General features: G+C 39.6%; 1 protein-coding gene and 1 long non-coding RNA gene across 2 annotated transcripts; both read left to right on the forward strand.

Moving 5' to 3' along the window:
• The first annotated feature begins 605 nt into the window (after positions 1–605).
• LOC116618873 lies at positions 606–11,559 on the forward strand. Its single transcript, XM_032383013.2, has 3 exons — positions 606–966; positions 7,289–7,330; positions 9,275–11,559. The coding sequence occupies exons 1-3, from the start codon at positions 723–725 to the stop codon at positions 9,364–9,366; spliced, it is 378 nt and encodes a 125-aa protein (XP_032238904.2). The 5' UTR covers positions 606–722; the 3' UTR covers positions 9,367–11,559.
• A 5,813-nt stretch (positions 11,560–17,372) lies between these two features.
• Positions 17,373–18,469, forward strand: LOC125560764. Its single transcript, XR_007306844.1, has 2 exons — positions 17,373–17,659; positions 18,005–18,469. It is a non-coding gene; the product is annotated as an uncharacterized LOC125560764 (long non-coding RNA).
• The last annotated feature ends 2,697 nt before the right edge of the window (positions 18,470–21,166 follow it).

Genomic DNA, 21,166 nt, shown 5'->3' on the forward strand with positions numbered 1-21,166 from the left:
GACAGGGGAATTTTTTAAAGTGAGGGACTTGTTGTGTTGTGTTTTCGTGGTGGCGGGGGTTGTCAATTTCACGCCACACAGCGGTATGCACACGAGAGCGTGTTAGAAATGCACACATCAGTGAGGGGGGCGCAAAGACGAGGGTCAAGCCTGAACTGTTTACAATACAACACCATAAGATCTCGTGCGTATCAACGTGCGTGTGGCCTCTACTATTTTAATCCTTTGCAGTTTTGGTTTTATTAACTTCCATCAATGATTCACGAATTTCGATTCATGTCAATGTCCCCTCCTACTAACTTTTCAGATAGTGGTATGAAAACATATTAAAATAAGATTTCAGTCGGGAAGGAGCTAATGATGCTGTTTTCTATCTAGATATCTAGATTTTAACAATGATTAGCATTTCATATAATAATAAGACCTTATGGGTTGAGGGATGAATAAGTAATTGTCCCCTTCAGGGGAAGGGGTGCATCATTTGTTATATAGTTGCAAGACGGCTCTGTAATAAGACCTTATGGGCTGAGGGGTGATTATATAATTGATCTCTACAGGGGAACCTTACCTCGTTTGTGACAGCCGATAACCGTCTGCACTAAAGCCTCATAGGGAAGGGGTGAGTCTGTAGATATGATTCCTACAGGGGAGATGTGCGTTTTTTTTGTGATATAATCAGCTGTCGTCCCTGGATGATTTCAATCTAAGCCAATAAACCAAACATGAAGATCGTAAAACAGATCAGCCCGCTATACGGCTTGCTAGCCGTCCTCGTGGTTTGTGGGACACTTCTCGACCAAGGCGAGTGCGTCATAAATGTGATCACGCGCGGTTTGGTCCGTAAGCCACAGACTGAGAAGAAACGAGTTATGGCAGCGCCTCCGCTAGCCGTCAAGGTCCGGCGGCACTACGATGTCAAAACGAAACAAACCCTGGTCCAGCAATGGCTAAAGCGGGTATTGCGAAGTAAGATTTGCTATCGTAACTATTGCAGGTCCTCGATCACCTTGTCGTGAGATTATCGTTGTGTTATCAGACGGTATTATCCCTATAGAGTGTCCGGTGTCCTTCACTCTAATTATTATTATTATTATTGTTATCATTATCGTGAGCTATCTTTTATCTTATTTATCCCCCTTTTATCTTCACCTTTATTTTGAATTAAGGCCTCCGTCATGTTGCGTATAATGAGCTATTGTCCATGTTAGAAAGGATGCACTTTGCATGTAATCTTGGGAAACGGGAATTGAACCCTTTTAGTCTCCTCGCCACGCTCTCCAGAGGTACTCCACTTTATTGTGATAACTACAAGGTTATGATTCAGATTAGCACCGCGGGATGCATGGATAAACAATATGTATAGGGGTAACTTACAGCCACCCTGTCAATAACATTGCTCATGCTTTGATCTGTTCACTATAGCGTTCAGCAATGCGCAAATGATCAAATAGACAGCAGCATCGAAGTGGCATGTGTCACCGATAATCAGATGGATGACGAGTATCGTCAAATATAAACATATTTACATTATCTGGAGATTAATACTTTAGATAACCTCCGACTAAGTATGGAGTAAGTGAGGAATGAACTATCGCATTGGCTCGTTAATAGCTATAGATAATATAGTGTGTCAGTATTCAAAATGCAACTGAACGCTTTTTGAGTGCATTAAAAGCAGTTTTTTTTGTCTTTTTTCTAGTATAAACCAAAAAAAATAAATGCGCCTGATAATGCGTGCCGATATGCCGTAAAACCACAACATAAGTCTACTAAATTAATTATATCAGACAAAAATATGGAGACAAAAATAATGAGATGGACCTACGCACATTCTCATGAGTGACAACGTAGAGCATATTGCGACTAAAGTATGTACGTACAGTGTGTGTCGTTAGTAGCCACGAGCTATTTAAAAGCTCATTACAAACGATAAGGACGTCTAAAAATGCAACAAAAATATTTTCTGGTTATTGATAAGATAATTTGTGTCAGGGCTCCGGATATACTTGGTTGATAGCCGATATAAATGGCCTGCGGTCGCATCTCGTCTTACAACCGCCTCGGGGCAATTTCTTTCGATAATAGACACAAAGTTTAAGTGAAGCAGATTTTGACGTGCCAAACTCTATAAAAAGTATCAAGCTCTATCAGACGAATCAAACTTAGCAAATGTATCAAACAATATCAGACGTATTAAGCTTGCATTTTACTTTAGGGTAGCTCTTCTATTGCCAGGTGATCTTGCCAGGTGATCACGAGGTTACGCGGTTAGGGCTAAGGGTAGATTAATTTATTTGTATGATCAAAACTGGCCTCAAATATTGCTGTGAGTGAGCCGTACAAGGATGCTGAATGGCGATGTCTTACCATGGACATAATAACCGACAACCCTATGTCTTATCATGGACATAATAACCGACAACTCTATGTCCTATCATGGACATAATAACCGACAACCCTTTCTTTGGAAAAGTTATTATTGTAGCCTTATTAAAGTTGCCTTATGTAACAAAATAAACAGTCTAGGTAAGCGAATTTGTTGGCATTACTTCCATGAGTCAAGTATCTCAGCATAATGCTTCTTTCCGCTCTTTCAGTTTAAAAGTGTAAAAGTTCCGTTTATCGGTGCAGCTTTGAATATCTTTCATCAGTTCTCACGTAAAAAAAATCTAGGGAAACTAGGGTTAATTAAGCCGACACACAGGTCTAGAGTTCACTTTGATGACAGGTTAACTGGCCAACGGAAGGAACGCGTTGACGTTATTGGAATTGATATTGCTTTTGAGCTAACGGAGATAAAGCAATTATTTTCATTCTTTTGAGCATCTCCAGTTATTGGGACATCTCAAGCGAGATCCATTTTCATTGGTAGTTAGAAAAAGCTCTATGCATACCTATGTGAGCATGCAGTAAGAGATCAGAGCTGATTGAGTTGAAGAGCAAAAACAAACTACTGGGTGTATATCTAAGATTTGCCTTAGGAGGGGTGGGGGGTAACAGTTGGTGATAATATCTACGTCTACAATATGCCCAATGAAATATGTCTATTGTCTGATAATATCTACAGTCAAACAGTGCAGCACATAACCATTCTTAGGTAATATCGATTTACCTACTTATAATGCAAATATTCAAAATGGCCGCGCGAGTTTGAAACTTGAATTTGTTTTGTTAGCGAGACGTCGCATCGCAAAAGGTGACCAAAACAGCAAAATGTCCTGCTCTATACCAAGTTTGATATTTGATTGATGAATTCCTGTGTTTGAAAGTAAAATATCGTTTGGGAAACCTTTTCAAATTGAGCGGTTTTATTTGAGACTGCCGTGAAATCGAACTCTTTTCGTAATGTTTACGTTTAGGAAAAGAGGAATATGAATGTGATGGACCAAATTCTACGGCTTAGAACCTTGACAGGGTTAAACTAGGATAAAAGAGGATCATGGCATACTAAAACAATCTTCACCACAAGCCGAAACGAGTGCCCACAGGGTATGGTGAAAGTTGAGAAGAGCGGAGGTTGAAATGTGAGAACGAAAGTGCGAGTCAAGGCCCAACGTCTATACTTCAACAGGGAAAAATCGCCGAAGAATAGGTATGAAAATCCGTGTAAACATTTAGCCGAAAAGCATTTTACCCTTCCCTTATCTCTGGGGTTCACTTCTTTTCATTCTTTGCAAAAATGTCTTGCCCTTCGACCACCACAACAACAAACTCCACCAAGAATAGATAGCCCCCCCTTCCCCCACAAAAATGTACCTAAAACTTAATTCTACTCCTAAAACATACAATAGCTTGAAACTTGCCAGCCCCGTAAAAAATACTATAGATGAAGCTTTAGACGGAAAATTTGCTTATCAAATTTCCTTTATTTATTCCCTTTTATAAAAAAACTCTATCCTCCTCACCTCCCCTGCGTCAGCACACCACATGTGACATGCCCTCAGTCACAACCTAACTACCGTTACCGTGCATTTCTCAACCTTATATTTTACACTCTATGCCTTTTCCTATTTGTCTGCACACACCATAAAATAGCCCTCATTGAGTAAGCGCATTACATAGCCACTCAAACCAGTGCCCCCTCTAAAATCTAATGCTAGACGGGCATAATATGTTAAAATAAGCATTTGTGATAAGAACTTTTTGATAAATTAGCCCCCTTCCCTGCTCATCCTCAAAAATACCCAAACCTGAGTTCTATACATAAAATATACAAAGCATAGAAACGTACCTCCCAAACAAATACACAAACCTTAATTCTATAGCCCAAGCATACAAAATCTTGCTATAAGGGAGCTTCAACTCTCAGATTTGCTTATTAAATCAAATCAATTTTATTCCATTTTTATAAAAAAGACAACAAACACACTCTGTACAATAGGCACTGAGAAAAAAAAATGGGCCTGAAGTATCACCAAATATAAATATTTATTTTCCATAAAGTATGATATCTATGACTTCAGCCCCATACTCCTAGAATCTCCACGCCTAGTAATCAAGCCTGGTACAAGAGGGGTAAAAAGAAGGGCATAATATAAAAAAAATAAGCATAAGCTAAAATAAGCTAAAATAAGCATTTGGTCAAATTAGCCCCCCCCCCAAAAAAAAAAAATAAATACCCACATCTGAGTTCTATACATACAGTAAAATATACCAAGCATAGAAACAAATACCCAAACCTAATTCTATACCCCAAACATATATAATTCTTACTATCACTATAGTTTTAAAAGGGAGCTTCAACACTCAGACTTGCCTATCAAATCAAATTAATGTAATTCCCTTTTCTTATAAAAAAAGACTCATATAATGCACATATAATAGAGACTGATGAGAAAAAAATGAGCCTGAAGTATCACCAAATATGTGAAAATAGATATTTTCCATATGATATCTGATCTAATGAAGCTTGGAGCCTCATACCCAGGGTATGACTACGCTCCCATTCTCCTATAATCTCTAAGGCCTAGTAATCAAGCACGTGGAAGCACGGGTGGCCTAGTGTGGTAGCGCGTCGGCCTCTCACCGCTGTGGCACAGGTTCGAATCCTGGCTCAAACTGGGGATTTTTCCGGGTTCCTGCCTTGAATCGAATTTGTCACAAGTGAGTTGAAGTTATTCTCCCGTGTTTCCAGTCTTCTCGGATAAGGACACTAAACCGGAGGTCCCGTCTCTTCAAGCTGCACTACATTAACCTGAACCGAAGGGACGTAAAAGAACCACTGGGGACGCAATAAACCCTCTGGCAGTGACCACCCCCAGTGACAGTGCTTACTAGCCGAGGGCCTCCTAGTATTAGCGAAAGCTACCTATAGGAGTAATAATAAATCAAATCAAACCTGGTACAAGTCTACTTTGTCTTCACAGCCTGTGTCAGCACCCACCATGTGACATACCCTTAGTCACCACCACTTTGCCCTTACCATGCCTTTTCCTCACCCTAGTTTACACTCTTTGCCTTTTTTCCATTTGCCTGCACACACAATGAAATACCCCCTCATGGCTCTATCTTGGTGTTAGAACCTGTGTATTGTGCACGATTTGTGTCACAAAACTTCCTTTGTTTGATAAAAGGAATCATGATGAAAACAGAGCTGAATACAATTAAGTCCTTTTGGGATGGTTCTAACACCGAGGTATACATACACCCCTCACTGAATAAGCACATTAGATAGCCTCTCAAACAAGTGCCCCCTCTAGAATCCATTTTTAAAAAGCCATAATGTGAGCATTTGTGGTAACGGTTTTTTTCTAGAACGAGTACTAGCAAACTAATGCAGCAATGTATAATGACTGCCACCCCTGAGATTTACAGATCATAGCAAATCTATTTATTCCAGGATCAAATATAAACATTTAAACATAGTACTTTCATGTAGTGTCTTTTAATTGCATACAACAGTGACTCGCGGCCATTCTGTATACGATTTAGCTTTATTTTATTAATTAGACACGCTGCCATTCTGTATAAGATTCATTTTAGTTTCAATATCCCAGCTAAAATTTCTTCTTGGAGTGTCTTCATTTCGAGTGTGAAAGCAAGATAAATCCAGGGAAATTATGTACAGTTGTACGACTCGATGAAACGTAGAACTAAATAATTGGCGATCAATGTTATACCCTGCTAGCAGTGGCTTACCCTTCCGCGTTCATTACAGTACGATTCGGTGAAGTCGTAAAAATAACCCTGCAAATGAGGTCGCTTGCCGATGAGAAACAACACAAATAGGATATATCTGACGCACTGAGTCAGTGAAATCCCTGCTTAACAGATAAGACTAAATCACTGCTAACAGAGAGTTAAAAAGCGGCGTTCAACATGATTTTTCTGATTCGACGGAACCGCCATTTTGTTTTCCTACTCTGAGTTGAGGCGTGTCCGCGTGAGACTGGGCATAGTCATACTCTGATTGGTTAATCAGATTGTTTATCAAATATAACCAAGAATGGTAATGTTCCGCACTGTCGAAGTTGATGAGAAAAGCATTTCCTTTTAACCTAGTCGAAAATAGCATTCTTTAAATAAGCTAAACTGTAACTGTACGCAAAGGCTTTTCAAAAATCTTTAACCTTTGGCTGCTAAGTCCTTGAGGTAAGAGCCTAGTGATTTTTTATTGCGTTATTGGATTTCTTTCTTAGATACGTTAGCCACACTGTAAAAGGTGAACTATTTTATATTTATCAAGTCTGATGATGGCTTTTAACCCGTTACCAAGTCTGATAGAAGATTGCTTGGATGTTTGCCTACTGCGAGTAAAGAGTTCCACAAACTCTTGCCAACAACTTCCAACTTACTAAGCCGTCAGTCACCTTAGTGCTCGGATGTCGTGATTAGTTCGTCATCCGGATTTCCTCCACGTGAGTTTGCAGAATACGCACTAAAAGGGCATCACCGAGCGCGATCACGTCATCCAAGTTCACCAATCCATTCTATGCAATTTCAAGGTTTGAATAAACGAACACCCTGTACTGACACCTAAAGTTTCGATTTTTAACCGCTCCATGTGAGATGTCCAGACTACAATATTAGATAAAAATAAAAATAAATTTTAAAAAGTGAAAACGTCCAATAAACATGGATAATTTTATCACATCTCACATCATTTGGACTTTTTTTCGAAATCGCCGTATTCAACTTTCGACCTCGGTTCTTATATGATGATTGTTGTGCCATACGTAAATAATGTGCTAGTGTCCATAAGCATAATTGTCTATCCCCCCTGCAGTTCATATTAACCTCTGTGCCGTCTTTCTTGCTTGTTGATAATCGTACTTTTCTTTCCGTGTAGATAGAAGCCACCCCCGCTCTCTCCTCCATAAACGTCTTAAGGGTACGTGTCAGGGTGTGGTCTAGCACGTGTATTGTTAATAGTACGTGTCAGGGTGTGGTTAAACACGTGTATTGTTAATAGTACGTGTCAGGGTGTAGTTAAACACGTGTATTGTTAAGTATACGTCTCAGGGTGTGGTTAAACACGTATATTGTTAAGTACACGTGTCAGGGTGTAGTTAAACACGTGTATTGTTAAGTGTACGTATCAGGGTGTAGTTAAACACGTGTATTGTTAATAGTACTTGTCAGGGGGTAGTTAAACACGTGTATTGTTAAGTATACGTGTCAGGGTGCAGTTAAACACGCGTATTGTTAAGTATACGTGTCAGGGTGTAGTTTAACACGTGTATTGTTAATAGTACTTTTCAGGGTGTAGTTAAACAAGTGTTTTGTTAATAGTACGTGTCAGGGTGTAGTTAAACACATGTATTGTCAGTAGTTCGTGTCAGGGTGTAGTTCAACACGTGTATTGTTAAGTGTACGTGTCAGGGGTGTAGTTAAACACGTGTATTGTTAAGTGTACGTGTCAGGGTGTAGTTTAACACGTGTATTGTTAAGTATACGTGTCAGGGTGTGGTCTAGCACGTGTATTGTTGATAGTACGTGTCAGGGTGTAGTTAAACACGTGTTTTATTAAGTATACGTGTCAGGGTGTGGTCTAGCACGTGTATTGATAAGTATACGTGTCAGGGTGTGGTCTAGCACGTGTATTGTTAAGTATACGTGTCAGGGTGTAGTCTAGCACGTGTATTGTTAAGTATACGTGTCAGGGTGTGGTCTAGCACGTGTATTGGTGACTGTCAGGGTGTGGTCTAGCACGTGTATTATGACAAAACAGTCTCGAAAACATTCGACCCATGAAGTAAAGGCACACCATAGTTTCTTCTTGCGAATAACCCATTGTACTAGATAATAGCCTTCTCCCCTCTCAGTAGGGCGCAAAAAAACTAGATAACCCCCCCCCCCCAGTCCGTGGGGCGTTACATAGGCATCCCCCTTTCCCCCACTCCATACGGCGCAAAGCATTAGATAAGCTCCCCTGCGTATATGCTCCAATTAAACGTAATAATAGAGACATTTAGCATCGCGTTTTCAGAATAAACCGCAAACGGCAAACCACGGTAAGCCGTTACTGGTTTGCGGTTTGACGTACTGGCGAAAACCTAGTTTAGCACATTTGGCGGGAAATGCGGCATTTGGAGGGAAAAAGTGCAAAACATGTGCTCGACTTCAACCGAGCCAAACGTATTAGTAATTGTGCAAATTGTCAATTAAAATATTTTATTTCAAGAGTTGTTTGATTAAGAACACTAATTTATGGTCTCAAACGTGAGCTCATAGAAAATTTAAAGGGAAAACTGCTGAGGTAAATCACTTACCGCTAGACGGTGCTCCTGAGGTCAAAACGCGAACCGCAGACCGCAAGGCCTTGTCACGTGCCACCCAGAGGTTTGACGTTTGCCGTTTTCGGGGAAAAAAACGCGGTGCTATATGTCTCTTATGACCGAACGCAAGACTTCTAGTACCAATAAGTTACTCTTTATTTATTTTCGAACAAAGTAGCTAATAAACCCATCTAGAGCTGAAGTCCGAATATTAAAAAAAAAAGCGCCCGATTTGAATTAGCACCATCCTCGCGTTATTTGGTCGAACTTTACTTGGTCGTAACTTTCTTTTGATTCTGCGTTATTCGGGAATAATTCGGCGCTGTTGGGAAAACACTATTCGGAAATCACTCGGCACTTTTCCAAAAACGACACTCGGTACTTTTTTCAAAAACACTCGTCACAATTCCGATATTGTTTTAAAATATTCGGAAATCACTTGCACTTCTTAATGGTGTTTTTGACTCATTATTAGGTTGAGTCACTGTCACCGTCTTATAAAAGTCGAACTCTTGCACCTCGTACAACCGATCGATGCTTTTTATCTCTTTCCACAGAAGGCGGCCTCCGGTCGAAAACTTATCATAAAAAGCAACAGCACAATCCCTACTCCCCAACCTACGACCACACCAATATAACCGGCTACTAGAGAGGGACAGAGCACACCAATATACCCGGCTTCTCGAGAGGTACAGACCACACCAATTTAACCGGCTACTAGAGATAGACCACACCAATATAACCGGCTACTAGAGAGGGACAGACCACACCAATATACCCGGCTTCTCGAGAGGTACAGACCACACCAATTTAACCGGCTACTAGAGATAGACCACACCAATATAACCGTCTACTAGAGAGGGACAGACCACACCAATATAACCAGCTACTAGAGAGGGACAAAACAACCATTAGTATATACTTGGCGGGAACTTCATAAGAACGCGCGCTCTGATTGGTTCGCTATCTCGGAATAATGGGACAGTATTCACCGCTAAAACTCGGAATAATTATTTATTGTGAAATTACCATGAAAAACTTGCTTTTAGCACCCGAAATTATCGAGCTTCACATTAAAACGGCATTTTTGCTAAAACTTATTTAGATTTATTGTCCTTTACTGAAAATCGGCTTCAAACTTCCCGTTCAGAGTGAGCAAAATCTTTTAAAAAGTACGAACATCAACAACTCTCAGAAGCGATACCTCGTTTCGCGCGACCATTATTAAAGGTAAGCAATTTCGATAAAATAATTACAGCAAAATGTGTCTTGTTCTATCCCCGCCAAGTATATTCTAAAATAATTATTCTCCTCGGGCTTAGTGAACAGCGGTGGATAGTCACCTCGCCGCTTCGCGTTTCAGGGAATATCCACCGCTATTCACTTCACCTTCGGCGAATAATTGTTAATTATTACCATGGACTGCGAAGGTGATGACCAAGTAAAACCTGGATAAGTCAACCAAGAAAAAGCTATAAATAATGGACTACACTTGTGATGACCAAGTAGAGCCTGGATAAGTCAACCAAGATAAAGCTATAATTTATGGATTACATCAATGATGACCAAGTAGAACCTGGATAAGTCAACCAAGATAAAGCTATAATTTATGGATTACATCAATGATGACCAAGTAGAACCTGGATAAGTCAACCAAGATAAAGCTATAATTTATGGATTACATCAATAATGACCAAGTAGAGCCTGGATAAGTCAACCAAGATAAAGCTATAATTTATGGATTACATCAATGATGACCAAGTAGAACCTGGATAAGTCAACCAAGATAAAGCTATAATTTATGGATTACATCAATAATGACCAAGTAGAACCTGGATAAGTCAACCAAGATAAAGCTATAATTTATGGATTACATCAATGATGACCAAGTAGAACCTGGATAAGTCAACCAAGATAAAGCTATAATTTATGAATTACATCAATGATGACCAAGTAGAACCTGGATAAGTCAACCAAGATAATGCTATAATTTATTGATTACATCAATGATAACCAAGTAGAACCTGGATAAGTCAACCAAGATAAAGCTATAATTTATGAATTACATCAATGATCACCAAGTAGAACCTGGATAAGTCAACCAAGATAAGGCTATAATTTATGGATTACATCAATGATGACCAAGTAGAACCTTGATACGTCAACCGGGATAAAGCTATATATAAAGCGAAAACAGCTTTCGTGAAACCTTCCTCCTTTAGTGAAACCTTTGGTATCCATAATGATTTTGTAATGATAAGTGAAGTGCTAAAAGCTTCATTTAGAATAAGGACAAAGCAGTCATTCCCACCAGGAGAATGATTGAAAAGCAGTTGTCATGACAACAGATGCACATTTGTGTTTGTGAGACACTGCCCATCAGCAAGACAAGCAGAACAGGATTTGAATCCTTCTTTATACCTAATTAGAACAGTGTAGCAAAAGCTGTGTCGAAAGATGTAAAGATACTATGTGTGATAATTGCGTCATCCATATAAGGTAAACATGAAATAGATGAAGCCAGGAAGCCTGATCATTTGGTATCTGACATAGCTGTTAGTGGTTTTTTATGCTTGATAGTTTTCGTGGTTTGCTGTTTACGACTAGGCTTTGTTTATGGACCAAATTTTGGTTGCTCGATAGTTTTGTTCTGGAGGATTTGTGTACAGGCCGTCAGACATCAAATGGTGAGGCTAGAATTAACGAAGGGAATGTAATGAAAAGATTTCCTGATTGAAAAAAAATACTTAAACATGAACAGTCAAAGTAGTTACAAGATAATAGATGTTGTAAAGAGCTTTGGAACTGAGAAGCGACGAGATTAAATTCATAGGTGCGTATAGATACACATTCTACTAAAATCGAACACTTAAAAAGTTGTTGAACCTGTCAGTATACCCTTGAAACCTATCAGTGTGGCCAGACCGGAGTGAGTAGCTATGGTTGATTTGTGTACCTTTAGGAAAGATATAGTTCAGAGGTGGCGATATCTTCGCTTTGGTGACGAAACGCTCCCATAGGCTATTGCGACAAGCAGATAAGGACATGAGCCCTGCATTGGCAAGAGCCGTGCAATAATCAGTCTGCGTATCGCTCTCCTCTGAACTGCTTCCAGCAAATCTGATAAGAAAACCGGTAGACCAGCCGACACTGATGCTGCATATTCTAGTACCGGTCGGATTTTTTTAGTGATCTTAAGGCATACCCGTTTGCTACCCTTTTTAATGAAGTACTCTACATGTACGTTCCACCTGAGGTCACTACTCACGTGGCTTCCAAGGATCTTGTAACTATCCACTCTCTTTACAGGTAAACCAGAAATATGCAACCCCCGGGGAGGGATGGTTGGTCACTAAGTTCTCTGCATTTCTTCGGGTTAAGTCGTATGCCTTTAATGGACGCAAAGTTTCTAATGTCATTACGACTGCTTGTAGCTTGGACTACAACAAGGACTACAACAAGAAATTAACACAGTTGTGTCATCTATATATTTTATTCGTACTGGCTTGTTTACTAATATCGCGAAAAGCAGTGGTGCTAGTTAAGTTCCCTGAGGGATTCCCCTATTAGGGGACACAGGCGTAGACAACGAGCTTCCTATACTTACACGCTTCGATCTTTCCGTTAAGAAAGAAAAAACCCTAATGTCAAGTTTGTTGATTACATGTGACGCAAGCAGATCCAGGGTGAACCCTTCTAAAATCTTCGCTAGGGGTGAAGTCAGCGTGATCCTTGGGTATGGGGATGATGTTGGAGGACTTCAGGCGCTTGGGCACATGTCCCTCCTTCAGGGAGTTGTTGTACATATTCGCCACGACGGAGGCGAGTACTTAAGCAAACTCCTTCGACGTTGATGGACATTTCATCAAACCAGCCCAGGCAGCACGCGACCTCGGAGTAATCATCGATTCGAGTTTATCTATGACAAAAGATGTCAACAGCATCTGCAAATCAGCCTACCATTCTATAAGGAACATTGGCAGAATCCGGAAATACCTTGACCGCAATAACTGTGAGCAATTCATGCTTTCATAACATCAAAACTAGATGCCTGTAATAGTCTTCTGTCTGGACTCCAAGAAAAAGAAATCGCCAAACTACAGCGTGTTCAGAACTCTGCCGCAAGACTAATCGTTGGTGCTAAGAAGAGGGACGCCATTACACCCATTCTTAAGGAACTTCACTGGCTACCTGTTGCTTCTAGAATAGACTTTTATCTTATTACCAGTAATATATTCTTAATAAATCTCCTGATGAGTGAAACGGTAGTTCGCGTGTTTTTTTCCACACCACAAACAAACGCAAGAACCGCCAGCGCAACAACATCATCTGGTACAACCCCCCTTTTAGCAAGAACACAAGCACCAACATCGGCCACAAATTCCTCTCACTCATAGACAAGCACTTCCCTAAAGACCACAAACTCAGAAAAATCTTCAACCGGAACACAATCAAAATCAGTTATAGCTGCATGAGCAACACCAAGCAGATAATTGACAGCCACAACAAACGCATAATCGCCTCATCAATAACAACAGAAGACGCCCCCACCTCCCTCGCCACCGCCAACAACAAAACATGCAACTGCAGACAAAAGAACGCGTGCCCCCTTGACGGAAACTGCCTCCAATCATCTGTTATCTACCAAGCCACTGTAACAAGAAAGGACAACAACACCTCCGAAACCTACGTAGGACTAACCTAGAACGAATTTAAGACAAGATATAGAAACCACACCGCCTCATTCCGACACGCTAAACACAGAAACTCGACCGAACTAAGCAAGTACATATGGAGCCTTAAAGACAACGACATAGAACACTTTATTTCATTGAAAATCCTGTCATCTCACTCCACCTACAACAGCTCTAGCAAAAGATGTAATCTCTGCCTAAAAAAAAAAACTTATCATTATCCGCCAACCCAAGCTATCAACTTTAAACAAGCGTAACGAGCTAGTGTCTTCGTGCCGCCACAGAAACAAAGCCTTGTTATGCAACAGCTGAACTATTCAATTTCACCTTAACAGCCATTCAAATTTCACGCCCTATTTTTATGTTAATTTTACACATAGATAGTATATAAGTGATGGTAGTAATATATTCTTAATAAATCTCCTGATGAGTGGGCAACCACGAAACAGGTTTGTAGAGATGAAACGGTAGTTCGCGTGTTTTTTTCCTACAAACCAAGATATATCCCGCTCTACACCTATGTATTGAGCACTGTTATATGAACGCCTGCACTCACGCATTATATATATACATCAGTTATATATGTGTAAGATAGAGTTTTAGAGAAACTATTGAGTAGAATAGAGTAGGATTGTTGTAAAGCATTGAGATTTTTATAATGCTATATTAAATTATTATTATTATTATATTGAAGGATCCAGCAGAGGAAAGGAGGCAGGGTTCGTACAATTTTCCACAAATGAAATCCAAGGACTTTTAAGGACTTTTTCAATGACTTTTTGTAGAAATTCAAGGACAAGTGAAACGATAAATTCATAGAGACAATAGAGGGCAAATATACTTTTCCAAGTCTTACCAAGGCTTTTATCAATTGTACATTGTTTATTTTATATACGAAAATAGACTGTTATTAAACAGTGATTTCAAGCAAACGTTCGCCTACAGATTTTCAACTTTGGGTGAGATCCTCAAATTTTCCAAACTTTATTCTTTCAAAGCCTTTTGCTTTTCCTTAGCACAGATTCGCAGTGCAATCTACTTAGTGAGGAGGCCTAGTTGTGCCCTTTGAACAATTTCACTTGTTCTCTAGTTCTTCTTGGCATTTTCGATTACAGCTTACAACAATCTTCTCCTTGGCTCTTCTCTAGTCTTCATGACATTGGATCTAATGTTTCCTCCCTTGACTTACTGCATCTATAGCAGCGCCTTTCTTATATCTAGATCAGCAAGCCCATGATTGTGAACAACTTTCAACAAGTTTCATTTACAGAGAAGTCTCTTTTGACTCTTGCCTGACCAAGGTGAATTCTAGGGTATGAAGCGTTTCTGGTCACTGTAGGAGAGACAGCAGCATGGATTTAGAGCACTACGATCAACAAGTTTCTTTATTAAGGTTTTCAACTGACATTTACAGAGAAGTCTCTTTCGACTCTTGCCTGACCATGAGAGAGTGTCAACAGATACAAATACAACTCTTCCAGGCTAGATGCTGTAAGAAGAATCCAGTCAGAATCAAGGAAAGAATATCGGACACACGTATAACAACAACTCATAATTCAGAAGGTGAATTCTAGGGGATGAAGCGTTTCTGGTCCTTTATAAAGCACTGTAGGAGAGACAGCAGCATGGATTTAGAGCACTACGATCATGTGAAAAACATCTTCTTGGTTTTATACAAACGTTGTTGGACAATATGCATTAAGGTAATCAGATCGACGTTTTGGTGATGGATTTCAGTAAAGCATTTGACAAGGGAAATCACCGACTCCTTGTATCAAAGATGAAGCACTATGGCGTTTGTGTTAAAACCAATCAGTGGATCAAGTCCTTCCTATCTGCAAGGAAGCAGAAGGTGGTGTTTGTCGGGGAATAATCTGAAATTGAAAGGTTTGCGCTTCATCGCTACGACAGAACAGCAAGTGTAAGTGAGATGCTCAATTATCTGGGTTGGTCCTCACTATAGAAATCCGAAGAAAGAGAGCAAGGCTCCTGATGTTCTACAAGATACACCATGGCCTTGTTGTCACTGATAGCCTGCCAACAGTCCCGCCGATGTATAGAATAAGCAGGCATATGAATAGCCAAAGCTACAAATTGCCACCTTCAAGAACCAACTATCACCAAAAAATCGTTCTTCCCGCGGACCATCAGGGATTGGAACTGTCTACCGGAACTAACTGCAACACTTTTGAGAAAGCAAGCGAACTATTATTGCGTGAACTTATGTAACTTTACTTATTATATTTTTGTTATTTTATCGTTTTTGTTGAAATTATGATACCTCATAAGAATCTTGGCCTAGAAGGAGATGGAGTTATATGGAAGAAGAAGTACGCACCCAGCCTGTCTAGCTTGTGGCGAATGGTCAATCCGAGAAATAGTTCCGAGAGGACAAGAAGGCCTTTTTTGAAAATCAGAGAAAACGAGATCTTGCTATCTTAAGTACCAGAACGAGAAGTCGAATCTCTAAAATTCGAGAAATCGAGATGTCTTAAAATTTGGAGAGAAAATCAATATATCCAAGGAACCACCTCTCTTGTAGTTAAAATCCAAGAAGATCGTCTTCTGGACTTGCTCAGCTTTCTCCACAAATTCTGTGTACTGGAGCACCAGGAGATCACAATCTCCTATCTTCACATGCTTGTAGCCCACCATCGTCATCAGCAAGAGCTAGAACATGGCGAAGCACACTTCCTTTCTTTGTACAATCTGCGTATGATCTATGCTGATCCTGTTTCTGGGCATGGATTTTACATACTTTATCTTGTACATAATTATACAAAGAAACAGCTCGCAAACCATATATTTGGCTACAATTTGCTATTAATCTTCACTCCAATAAGGTTTACTTTTGTTTCTTCAATCAAATATTTTTCAAGGACTTTCAAGGACTGATAATAAGAATTCAAGCACTTTCCAAACCTTGAATTTCAAATATTAAAATTCAAGCACTTTCAAGGTTTTCAAGGACTTGTACGAACCCTGGGAGGGTATCTAAATAGACACCAAGAAGATTCTAATGAGATAATATCAGATAATATTACAATATGGTGGCATCCAGCAGAGGGAAGAAAGGTATCTAAATAGACACCAAGTAGATTCAAATAAGATAATATCTGATAATATTATAATATGGCGGCATCCAGCAGAGGGAAGAAAGGTATCTAGATAGACACCAAGTAGATTCTTATCAGATAATATCACAATATTGAAGGATCCAGCAGAGGGAAGGAAGGTATCTAAATAGACACCAAGTAGATTCAAATAAGATAATATCTTATAATATTACAATATTGAGGCATCCATCAGAGGGAAGGAGGGTATCTAAATAGATACCAAGTAGATTCTAATCAGATAATATCACAATATTGAAGGATCCAACAGAGGGAAGGAGGGTATTTAAATAGACACCAAGTAGATTCTAATAAGATAACATCTGATAAAATAAAAATATTGAGGGGTCCAGCAGAGGGAATGAGGTAGACACCTCATTCCCTAGACACCTAGTGGATTAAAATGTAAGCAATAATATCTGATAATATCAAAATATCGAGGGGTCAAACAGAGGAAATTGTTCATTTTCACATTTTCGTTTGTAATAGTTTGTGTACGATTTTAGGTTCACAGATTGAGAGCACAAAGCCTAAATATAAAGAAAACCAGACATTAGGTAGCAAAGGAACCAAACCAACCCTAGTTTTACTAGACATTTCTTTTTCGTGCTCGTCTAAATGGGAATATACGAACGAAAACTAATCATCTCGATACCAAGCATCCAATAACTGGAACTCTCCTGAATAGAAAAAGGCCATTATAAAAAAAAACAAAAAACAACGACACCACAGGTAGCCCAGGCAACGGTATTTGAGTGCTACCGAAAATGGCGCCTCCAACCTTGTCACTTTCCTTAGAGGGGGAGAGAAGTCATAAATTCCGTTAAGAAAACCCTCCAAATCGTGTATTACATGTGAATTTGACAACAACAAGGCATTGTCTTAGTTTTAAGGCAATTTCATTGACAACATTCTACAAAAAACGCTTTACTCTTCCCCTCTCAGATCAGCTGAGTTCCGAGCTACGAACAAGCAACCATTGCCTGGGCTACCTGTGCTCCTTCCCAGCGCGGTCAAGCGTAACTAATCGTACAACGGCGTCGGTCAAGGATGCTTGTGGCTACTTTCTCGTTTTAAAATACGGCTAGCGGCCAGGTAAAATGATTTAGCTCGGAAGTTTTGCCGCACATCGGATGTAAGTGTACCCTGGCATAGGTCTGCGTGATAAAAATATTTTGTTTGTTATTTTTTCCTCTCGAATTTCGACGGTATTTGGGTGCTACCGAAATTTTTTTCAACATTATCATAACTACTTTAGTTTACAATTACAAAAGAATTTTCTCTCCGAAAATAAAAACAAAACAAAATGCAACCCTTATTACCTATATTGTTTTTGCTATTGTCTGCATCTTGCATACTTTCTAATGTGTTTATTTATTTTTATTCGAATAGTTGTGGAAAATTAGTAAGGTTATAAATGGCATGATGAAAATATTGTTTTGAAAGAAAAAAATAATTAATTGTTTTCACTTTTATTTAGGTAAAACCAACCAAGGACTACCTGAGTGCCATGATTGATTATAAAGGCTGGAAGGCATAATAATAGGCAAATATTGAGATAATATAGTAGGGGATTTCTTACTTTTATACAACAGTATAAGCTTGGATGTAAATAAGCTTGTTACGATTAATAAGCTTGTTATTTACATCCTTGGATGTAAATAAGCTTGTTACGATTCACCTTCTTCAGTCTGCCCTGAAGAAGTCCTATCAAAGACGAAAATTTGGCAGAGCCGATTTCCAGTTTTTGGTGTATTATATCTTTGGAATGCTGTTTCATTCATTATTTGTTTCTTTGCAAGGGCAAAGCTGGTCAGAATGTAGCTTTGATAAAAGTTCTATACTTCTATAAAAGGAAGAGGTTTTTATTAGATCAAAGTACTTAAATTATATAAAGATAACAACAAACTTGTGCTTTTTCAATAATAAATTTGTAAAGAAAACAGTTTTATATCAATCCTAAAGGTAATAGGGAAAGGGAAAAATACTAATATTTGTTATAAATGTTTTAAAATAGAGTAACAATTTTTCAAATAGAGTCACATTTCTCCCTTTCTCCGCTCCCCATTGACTTTTTGTTTATTTGTATATTTATTCGTCTCTGCCCCAACATAGATCAATGAACATTACTTTCAGTAATTTAGGATTTGCCTCCATTGCATTCATTTTTGAGTAGCTTGTATGGGTGGATCCAAAATTTCTAAAAAAAAAAAGGCCAAAGGGTGGGTGCACCAATATGTAATGCATGTCAGGAGGTATATTTGTGGAGTTTAATTTCAACACATTCTTCTGAATAATCAGTTGCAGTACGTGAAAACTACGGTATGGCATCAAATTTTTTGGAATACTGTTACATCCTTGATATATTCTTCACAAGGTCAAAGGGGGGGGGGGGGGTGCGTCAACACAAAAAGGTATCAAATGCTGGCTCCGCCTTTAGGCAGTGCCTAAATCTATATATTTATTTTGAACACACTCTTATTCTGCATTCCAGAATGCATCACACTTTTAAAAACAATATCCGGCTATCTGAGCCTAATGTTCTTAGCATGTTCTTAAACAAGTACCCGCACTATAAAAGGGCCTGGACCAGGTCCACGTAGGGGGTGGGGGGGGGGGGGGGGGGGGGCAGGGTGTAGGGGTATGTAAATCCGCCGATCCGCTACATTTGCGGGGCAAATCCGTGGATCCGCAGATACTTTTAGCTCCGCATGGTTTGACAGATAAACAATAGCATCGATTGAAATTCATTTCAAATCAGAAATTGGACCGTCAAAGAAGTCAAAATCCGAAATCCGCACCCAAATTGTCAACAGATCCGTGATACGCCGTATTTCCAAAATCCGCTGAAATAATCATCAAAATCTGTAATCCGTGAGCATTTCGGGGCCGAATCCGCCGATCCGCGAACCTATTCACCCCCCCCCCCCCCCCCCCCAGTAAGGCTCAGTTGTCAGTAAACTGCCACGCGGTGCGGAGCTCCGGAGTTCAGTCAAGCGTGCCTTGTTTGCCCACGAGGAGCGAAACCCAAACTCAAATTTTGAAGCGCTTCTCTTCTCGTTTGCTCGGTTCATTTTCTCTTGTCTACTAACAATGAATAACCCACCAAAAGAGTAGGATTATGCAGTAAAAATCCCGGGGGGTACTGCCGAGGTCTCCAAAACCTGACCCTAACAGAAACCAAAAATCCAAGATTTTTATACCCTACCGCAGACCTTAAGTTAAAGATATATACCCTACGCCATACCCATAGCTGGGGCATAGTGGATGCGCCATCACTTGGGGCACATAACGACGAAAAGAAACAAAAACTTCGAGCTGTTACAGATATTAAAAAAAAACAATGTCACAGTTGCGAGCTTGTTGCACCACTCTGGCCCATACATGAGGAATTGAAATGGTAAGTAAAATAACACTGATTCAGACAAGCTTTGTATGGTGGTGGAATAAACCTGCTTGTGTAATTACATGTTTCTCTTCGCAATATTCCAAACTAAAGGCAGCTACGACGCCATATCAAATCCCTTGGTTTATATTGTGAAATCAACATTGCAGATGCTAGGATTGACAATGCAAAAAACACCGACAAGCCTGAAACTGAAAACAAAGTGTGACTGGTATTAACACTTGTCAAAAACCACTGTAGGTTATGTTTACACATATAATTGATAATTGACTCTCCAGTACTATTGTCTACAAGGGCGGTCCAATAAGTCGTGATTAAAGTGGAAATTCACTGTCAATCAAATGGTGTGCGGCAATGTATGTATTGGGTAGCCATACTGACAACTTTGCCCAGTCTACCAGAGACCTAACAAGAAAAAAAAAAGATACCCTTACATAGACCGACAAGCAAAAAAAAAACCCTGCATTAGACCGAAAAGCGAAAAAAAAAAGATACCCTATCGTAGACCTCAAGAGCCCAAAAACCCTACCATAAAGGGCGGCACATACCCGTATATCAAATATGAGGGCGGAAGGGGGAAATGTGCGGGGAAATGAGTTCAAATTATTAACACAACTAAAAAGTCTAAAAACTACTAAAAACTAAAAAATACCGGCGCAATGTTACGGCGTGTTGTCATTTTAAAGTTTGAATTTTATTCAGCCGAAAGGAGGCGGAGCTTAGCCCTTTTATAGTGCGGGTCCTTGTTTAAAGAAGGCCAATCACGCCGCCATTTTATGCTCCCGCTCAATGGCGAGTCACACAAGCACCCATTTCCATCGGCTAATTCAAGCGAGTAACCAAGATATCAACTATCAACTATCGTCAACAACATATCAGACTTCATGCGTAGATTGTTATTTCGAAGTTTCCTTGCGAATAAACCGCTGTATTTTCAATGATAAACAATAATAAATGAGAAGTTTATCGTCATTTGGTGAAATCTCAGACTGGACGTTCTTATAAAAATGTTCTTTTATAAAAAAAAAAATGTAGCTTAGTTTTTGGCACGGATGCCATTGTTTAATTTTAAGGGTGGTTCTCACTTGCAAGTAAGCGCAAGTTTTTTTCCGATTCTCACTGGAATCTAAGCGCAAGAGAACGCGACTGCTTGATTTTCTTCCGCTGCTTGCGCTTATGTTTGACTGATTCTCACTTGTGTTGCGCTTGCGCCTGCCTCCTAGTGAGAACCAGCCT

This window comes from Nematostella vectensis, chromosome 15 (genome assembly GCF_932526225.1).
Source record: "Nematostella vectensis chromosome 15, jaNemVect1.1, whole genome shotgun sequence".
NCBI lineage: Eukaryota > Metazoa > Cnidaria > Anthozoa > Actiniaria > Edwardsiidae > Nematostella > Nematostella vectensis.

Coding starts and splice junctions, on each gene's coding strand:
- LOC116618873 (XM_032383013.2), top strand. CDS start 723: ATGAAGATCGTAAAACAGATCAGCCCGCTATACGGCTTGCTAGCCGTC. Junction 967..7,288: donor GCTAAAGCGGGTATTGCGAA/GTAAGATTTGCT, acceptor CTTTCCGTGTAG/ATAGAAGCCACCCCCGCTCT. Junction 7,331..9,274: donor CCTCCATAAACGTCTTAAGG/GTACGTGTCAGG, acceptor CTCTTTCCACAG/AAGGCGGCCTCCGGTCGAAA.